This window comes from Etheostoma spectabile, chromosome 3 (genome assembly GCF_008692095.1).
Source record: "Etheostoma spectabile isolate EspeVRDwgs_2016 chromosome 3, UIUC_Espe_1.0, whole genome shotgun sequence".
NCBI lineage: Eukaryota > Metazoa > Chordata > Actinopteri > Perciformes > Percidae > Etheostoma > Etheostoma spectabile.
Window position 1 is genome coordinate 28,151,898 of NC_045735.1, and position 8,200 is coordinate 28,160,097.

At 45.0% G+C, this 8,200-nt stretch overlaps 1 protein-coding gene across 1 annotated transcript in view; it reads left to right on the forward strand.

Annotated features, from left to right (window-relative positions):
• The window catches only part of cux1b (cut-like homeobox 1b), an 85,544-nt gene that overhangs the window by 24,600 nt on the left and 52,744 nt on the right, over positions 1 to 8,200 (forward strand). Inside the window, 2 exon segments of the mRNA XM_032508131.1 lie at positions 919 to 966; positions 7,807 to 7,885. Of these exon segments, the coding sequence (XP_032364022.1) occupies positions 919 to 966; positions 7,807 to 7,885 (127 nt within the window).

Sequence of the window (8,200 nt, forward strand, 5' to 3'; positions counted from 1 at the left end):
GGATATTGAATTGGCCCAGACAAACAGCCACAACGACCCCTGATGAGGTAACAATGGGCCGGGGTCGTCGAGGTCATGACCTGTCCTCAGACCCAGACAAGCGGCCTGTCTGGACCAACCTGGGATTTGCCCAGCCCCAGACACTGGTCCCCTGATCAGTGTGGGATGCACGCTCCCAGCAGCATCAGTTAGGCTTTTAGGCGGAGGTTTCTAAAAAGACGCAGGGTCTCCCGAGCACACATCTGTCAGTGCCCTACTTCACATCTTCATTAGGCCGTTTTGTGAGTATGTGTGTGCCCACAAACTGTGCAAATCAAATGTTCCTGTACAAAATGTCCTATTCTGCCATGCTTTTTACCGTACGCTCCAGTTCAGTTTGTCAGGATGTAGGCTCAGCTAACAGCATGGTGATTTGCATGTTCCCCTGATACATACTCGACTGGCTATCTAATCTGAAACCGCTGACTCGCACTGGAGAGTCATGCAATGGGACTTGCGGGATGAAAAGCATTTGCAGTAAAGAAAAAAGTCGGTGCGCGGAGACAATTTGCATTAACTGTAGTCTGTAGTTTTACGCTGTAGCTCATTCAGTCTCTCTCACACGCACTAGTGGTGCCTCTGGGTGGCCCAGGTGGTGCTGCACCTGTTCTCATGAGAAACGCAGTCCGCCAGAGTACCTCGGGGTACAAACCTGTCCTCCTCCATACAATCATGTTCATCACTCGCTCACGCATCACTCATTATTCAAGAGTGGCAAGAATGGTCGCTACTTGAGTTCAATGAATGACTTACGTGGTCTTTCACAGCTTCTGAGCATCCCTGACACACGTTTCTGTATTCTGTTATTTAAGGATAATTGATTCTCATTTTAATTCATTTTTCGAGACTTGCTTACCTCCTCTTCTCTCTATCTTTCAGGATTTCCGGAAACAGGTTGCCCCTTTGCTCAAGAGCTTCCAAGGAGAGGTGAGTGTGTTATTGGGAATTTATATTGACACAGTGATAGACTCACATGCTGCTCAAGCACAGCATTCAAACAGTGCATTTTATAAAGCCCGTTTGACATTCGTTGACTGGTCTTGCTCCCTCTCTCAGTGCCCTTTTCTCCTTTTTCCGCCTCTGTCCTTTCTCTTAAATCATCGTCTCTTCTCACTCACTTCTCTCTCTCTCACTCTCTCTCCTCTCTTCTCTCCGCATCTCCTGTTCTTTCTTTTGCCACTATCTCATTTCCCCTCTTTCCTCTCCCTCCTTTCTTCGCTCTGCTCTGCTCTTGATTTTCTGTCCTATTCATGAAGTCCTGTAGCCCGAGGGTGTGTTTAAATTGCATCCTGCAAAAAAAAAAAAAAGGCACCACGAAATCCCTGCTCTAGCCAGTCACAACTCACCAAATGCCATTTCTCCAGACTTTTTGTCTGCATGCTTTGGTTATTTGTTTATCTAGTGAATTGTGTGCCATTTGTGGTCATTGTGGCTAAGTTATTTACTTTCAAGTTATTGTTGTGCCCTAGGTTTCTGTGTACCTTGACCAATAAGAGGTGATCATACTCCCACCGTTCCCTTCTATCTCCTCCATCATGTTGGCCTATTTCCATCATGACTCCGCCTTTCTGGCAGCCATGCATTTCCAGTTCACTCCCATATGTGAAAGTCAGAGGGTAGTTGCGGCTGGTTTAGACTGGGGCGTTCTTGGGGGTTGGAAAGGGTGGACATTCAGCCCAACAGTATCTCTTCCCTAGCACACACACACACACACGGACACATGCACACATACAAAATCATCTCAATAGATAGTGACAGGGCTGCTTTGCTAGTGGCCATAGAATATTACAGTTTAACACTGGGTTAGTTTCCATATTCTTCTGTTAGAGCAGCAACCACAGCCAGTGGTTATGTAAAAATGCTGTAATTTATAGTGGTCCCACCATGTTCTGCTGATGATCCACAGTCTATTTAGAGAATAGAAATGGCAGCAAAATAATTGCGGCTTTGTCAGCTGTTTCCACCATCCTCATGTTGACACACCTCGACGGTGTGCACACCAGAACACGCTGAGGCACGTAGTGGGTGGTCGCGGAACTGAGAAAGACATTATCTTATGATTATTGAGATAATACTGTACACCCGCGCCAGTCTTGGAGCAGCCCATCAATCAGTCGACTATTTTGCGCGCTTGCATGCCACAACATGAGTAGCTCTGAGAATGTGTAATTTTAGCCTGGCTTTGTTTGCTTACCCCTCCGTGCTTTGATCAAGGACAAGACAGCACCAGAAACCAAAGGGTCTTCCTGTTGAAGTCCCACAGTAACTCATCCTGAAGCATTTTGTCCTCGGAGCTTGAATCTTTACTAAGTGAATGTGGAACCCATGTGGAACAGTATAAGGTTTTATTCCAGGAACTTGGAGGTCTTGATACTCTGTTTAATCTTTGTCATTGAAAGGTGGGTGCCCTCAGGTCATAATTATTACCAATAACAGTACTGCTTCCACAAGGCCTCAGTTTGGTAAACGAGTTATGTGTGTGTGTGTGTGTGTGTGTGTGTGTGTGTGTGCGTGTATGTTGCATGCTCAGTGTTCCTTGTTGGTCCATCGATCAGATAAGCTTTTCCATTATCCAAGGCTTCAGTCTTTGCTTCCCATAGCCTCCCCTTATCAGACTCCACTGGGGCCACACACACACACGCACGTACACACGCAGGTCAGCCTGATGCCCTTCACACACTACGGGTTAGATAGTGGAGCGAGGCGGTGCTGAGTGATGGTGGCACAAGGTGCTGACGTACGTACGTATGTGTTTGTGTGTGTGGATGTGTCAGGGATACCTTTTGCAATTGCAAGCACTTCTCATTGGTAACCTACTGATACTGGTGAGGTATCATTTGTGTCACTTCATTTGTTTTGCTTGGTCTCTGTGTGTGTGTGTGTGTGTGTGTGTGTGTGTGTGTGTGTGTGTGTGTGGTGTGTGTGTGTTGTGTGGTGTGTGTGTGTGTGGTGTGTTTGTGTGGTGTGTGTGTGTGTGTGTGTGTGTGTGTGTGTGTGTGTTTTGTGTGTGTGTGTGTGTGTGTGTGTGTGTGTGTGTGTGTGTGTGTGACCCACCTATAGAGCGGGCTGTCCGCTCTCTGTGGTTTTGACCAGTCAGCGGAGAATCACGTCACATCAGATAGACTGCATTAGCTGAGCGGGAGTCCGTCTCCATTATTCAACAACCGAACGCCCCCGTTGACTTTGTCTAGTTTGCTGAGCTGTACTCAGTGTGAACTGCACTCATGGTCTCACAATAACCACACGACACACACACACGCAGGCTTTTGTAGCATTTTGAATAGTGCAAAGAAATGCACGCGTGAAACAAAGTTTTCATAATTCATTAGGACTGACACACTGTTGAATTTTTTTTTTTTTTATTGAGGCTACATCTGACTGTGCTTCCTAAGTTGCCTGAAGATTCACCCAGTTCTTAATTTCCTTAGTTGTCAAGATTCCTTTACCACCTGTATAACTATGAAAGCCAAGGGTGGGAAGGTTGGTAAAATGTCCCAAAGATTGCTACCAGAGGCAGTGTGTAGTAAAAACTTTGTGTGTTGCTTGTGTGGTGTGTGTCACGTATGCACAAACTCACATTTGTGTTTAGCCTGCAGGGCAAGACGACGCGAATGGGAGTTCCATCTCCCTGAGGATTCCTCTGGCTGGCCTGTTCCTGCTCTGCCGGCAGCTCACACACCACCCATCCATCTCCTGCTGCCTGGCCCCCTCCGCTCCCCTCACACCACACCACACACACACACAGATTTACCATGGTTGTCTGTGTGCATTGTTTCGTTTTGGTCAAAATCTTTGGGAGTGGGATGGCAGGGGGCGGAGCACCAGAGAGTACCACAGGCTCAAGCTCGGGTTGTCCCCGCAAAACCAGTGGCTCACCTGCTGTTATTTGAATCTTTTGTGTTTTGTGGGTTTGGGTAGGCTTGCACGATATTGGGGAAAAAAATTGACATCGCGATATTTTTTTTCCCCTGCGATTACAGTACATGCGATTGAAAAAAGTAATTTTTAAAAGAATAAGAAATTATCTCTATTTGAAAATAATTATCATTCTCGCTACCGCAGTGATTTGGTGGGGGAGCCATATTGAAGAAAAAATGAAAGGATCTTTTCTTGTCACCATTCTTTGTTAAACTTTAATGCTTACAACCCCAAAGCAAAGTACGCCAGTGACTACTCTTCTAGAGTATTTTTGGAGAGGGTTATTAGGTAAAATCTGGTGACTCTTGCATGACCTAGTGTTCATCATAAACCTAATAATCCGGCTAAAGTGTGATGACGACGTGCAGTTTGCTTCCTCTAAATGTCAGGTTGTGTTCGGCTAGCGGGCCAGTCTTTAGTTTTATAAATCTGATTCAGACCTGCATGTCACGCGCACTAGCAACACAACTCTGTGTATCCAAAGACAATTAAATCATGTGAAATGACGTTAGATCAGACAAAGCAACGTCTGTATTAAATTAGTGGTTACGTTTCTCAGCGTCGCGGCTCCAAACTGTAAACGCTAGTTTTTTTTCATTTCATTTATATTTATTAAACAGAATTAGAAAAAGTACATTACATTACAATATAAAACGGGCCGGACTCAGTTTTAAAAACTGGTTTTCAGCAGTTCCTGTTCTGCAGACTAAAACATGGGACACAGCACTTCAAGACAGCATTTAAAACAAACTTCGATGTAGAAAAAAAAATTTCGACAACTGAAAACAAACAGTTACATATAGGACAAGGAACGATACCAGTTGGACGGACGGACCCCTTGTTTTTTTAGGCTAACTATATTAGCTTTTAGCCTGCGCCGTTAAGCAGCTTTCGCGGGGGAAATGGGCCGGGAAACGGTGTGATTATGTTGCGTCAGTGCCTACGGGACTTAACTACACACGGAGACCTCCTCTCCCATATCAATAACCCCCATCGGACTAACGTCACATACACAACGTGGCCACGTGGCTACCTGCCTTAAAGGGGAAGGGTCGGCCGTAATAATCATGTAAAAGGAGAACGGGTGAAGTTTACAGCCAAAAAAGCAGCAAAAGGTTTTAGGCGTCAACTAGTACGTACTGCGATGTAACCATGTGTTCCTGAGATTGTCCAACTGCGCAGTGTTCAGTCACAACTCGGACCACAAAAATAAGATAGTTGGGGGGATAAGCGCTAAAAATAACATTCCATTTGCTGGTCTCAATAAGTTTAACAGTATAAGAGAAAAAGTATATTATTGCAGCACGCTCGACTAGACTGCCTACATTATACAAAGGTTCCCCTTTTTTGGTCATAAATTTGACATGAACTTGACGCCACTGTGAATATAGCACAATATAAGTACAAAATAGTGAAATGAGAAAGGTCTTTCCTCGTACTTAACACAAATGCAATGTTTTGACACTTGTGTTTTAGCTCTGACAACAACAAGACCCCTAAACTAAAGCAAAATAAGATAAAAACAAATTTTTATCAGTCCAAACCGAAGTAGTGACGTCATCTATGAAAAGGATACTGAATTTTAAAATGGAAATAGTATAATCAAAATACGGTGTTGCAATAATCACAATTCAATCGGAATATGATTTTGGCTCCCCCCATGTGATCCCAAAAACAGAATAATCGAGGAAAAAACAATTATTTAACTCATTGTTTTTGAAAGTAAATTCTTTTTCCTTGTGCTCTGAAAGAAAAAATAAATAAATATTATTAAAGTTTAAGGCACAATTTCCCGTTGTATGTGTGTTTTTTATGGTTGATTTATTCAACGTTCCATTGTTTTTTAAGTTTCATATGGCATCAACACGCTTTCTCAGAAATCACTCATGTCAAATCATTTGCATTTAGTACTGACCCGAATAATCAGGGTTATATTTTTTTCCCCGTAATTGAGCACCCCCTAATCACCACTAATAATGCAATGATTAACTGACACACCTGTGTGTTTTGGTGAGTGTGGGGGTGGGTGGGCGTGGAAGCAGGGAGGTGGGGGTGGTGTATGAGGTCATTATCCCCACAGGGATATTGAATTGGCCCAGACAAACAGACCACAACGACCCCTGCTGAGGTAAACATGGGCCGGGGTCGTCGAGTTCATGACCTGTCCTCAGACCCCACCAGCGGCCTGTCTGACCAACCGGGATTTGCCCAGCCCCAGACACTGGTCCCCTGATCAGTGTGGGATGCACGCTCCCAGCAGCATCAGTTGGCTTTAGGCGGAGGTTTTCTAAAAAGACCAGGGTCTCCCGAGCACACATCTTCAGTGCCCTACTTCACTCTTCATTAGGCCGTTTTTGTGAGTATGTTGTGTCCCCCACAACCTGTGCAAATCAAATGTTCCTGTACAAAATGTCCTATTCGCCCATGCTTTTTACCGTACGCTCCAGTTCAGTTTGTCAGGATGTAGGCTCGCTAACAGGCATGTGGGATTTGCATGTTTCCCTGCGAACATACCCGGCTATCTAATCGAAACCGTCTGACCTGCGTCCGCACTGGAGAGCCTGTGTGTGTGTGTGTGTGTGTGTGTGTGTGTGTGTGTGTGTGTGTGTGTCAGATAGACATGAGTATGTGACAGAGAAACATGTGAGAAAGACTGACACTGAAAAAGATTGAGGGGAAAGAAAAAAATGAGTCACAGAACATGGAAGTGACAGGAGGGAGAATTTGAGAGAGAGATTGAGAGAAAGACATTGAGAAATAAAAAAATGGGGGAAAGAGGGAGGGGTGCTGGCACCAGCCTATTGAGGGCCAGATGTTTTGCGGCTAAAAAAACTAGAGATGAATCAAAGCCATGTGAAGAGATTTATTAGGTTCCCATAGGAGCCCAGGCAGTATTACATGTAGCCCGCTCTGTTTACAGTGGCAAGAACCCCTAAACCACCCATCAACTACACTACTGGCTTGGCTGGGAATGTGAAGACTTTATATTTGGACTTATATAGGCTTTTGTCTTTATTCCTTTTCTCTCAGTGAATGTGCTGGAGGAATTGGAAGAGAAACACAAGGCTGTTTAGTCTGAGTGCGTGAGCCAGAGTAGTCAGCTGTAGCTCTGCCCAGTACAGTAGCACCCTCTGAATGTCTTTATTTGGCATCTGTTTCCCTCGATTTAGACTTGATTTCAGATGTATTTCGCCTACTCTGTCTGCTATTCATGTTGAAGTGTGACACAGAGAGCATAGTAGAGCTTGCTGCCTAATGGTTCAGCATTGACAACCGTGTAAAGGTTCCCTCCAGTATGATTTTTAGAATTAATCTCTTATGGATCCAATCTAATGCTGTCCATTTCAATAATATCGGTGATGGAATACATGCCGTGCCCTCTTGTGTTAATGGCTGCATCAGTAATGGATCCACACTGTATTGCTGCTAAGAGCTGACTGAATAATCTGCCCCTGCTGTGGCTGGAAAGACTGAGCCAGCTGTTTAATGATGTCAGCGTGCTGGAGGGGAAACCAACACATGCACGCAAGCACACACACACACATACCCCGATGGACAGGCGGACGCGGGCACACACACTCGAGGACAGACAGACGCAGGCACGCGGCAAACGAAATGCATCCGTCATCGACTGAACAGCTGAACTGATTTCACGGGAAGGAAACACCAACGCTGCCACTGTCAATACAACCACGCTCACATGCAGCATACCTATGCATAGTGAGGATAGGCCGATATGTAGACGACTCTTACTGTGAAATTAATGGGCCTGCCTTTGGCGTGTATGGATGTGACACTCAGTTGTCGGGTGGCGTAACCAACAATTAACAATTCTTTTTCTCCTCGCAGATCGATGCCTTGAGTAAGAGAAGTAAAGAAGCAGAGGCCGCCTTCTTGAACGTGTACAAGAAAATAATTGATGTCCCAGGTAAGACTATGCTTTGTGTGTGTGCTGCGTGTGTTCCTTTTGTTGGTGTGTGTTTGTCTAGACACCTCCTGAGTCCAAAAAAAACGTGACCATGAGATAGGGCTGATTGATATTGTGTTTTAGCATCGACATCGCAATGTGCGCATGCGCGATAGTCACATCGCAGGACGTTGCGATGTTGACACTAAAGTTTTTTTGCTGCTTGATAAAAAAGTGAACTTTCAACTGTTCTCCTTTTACATGATTGTTACCGGCCAAGCCTGCCCCTTTGAGACAGGTAGCCATGTGGGCAACGTGTGTATGTGACGTTAGTCC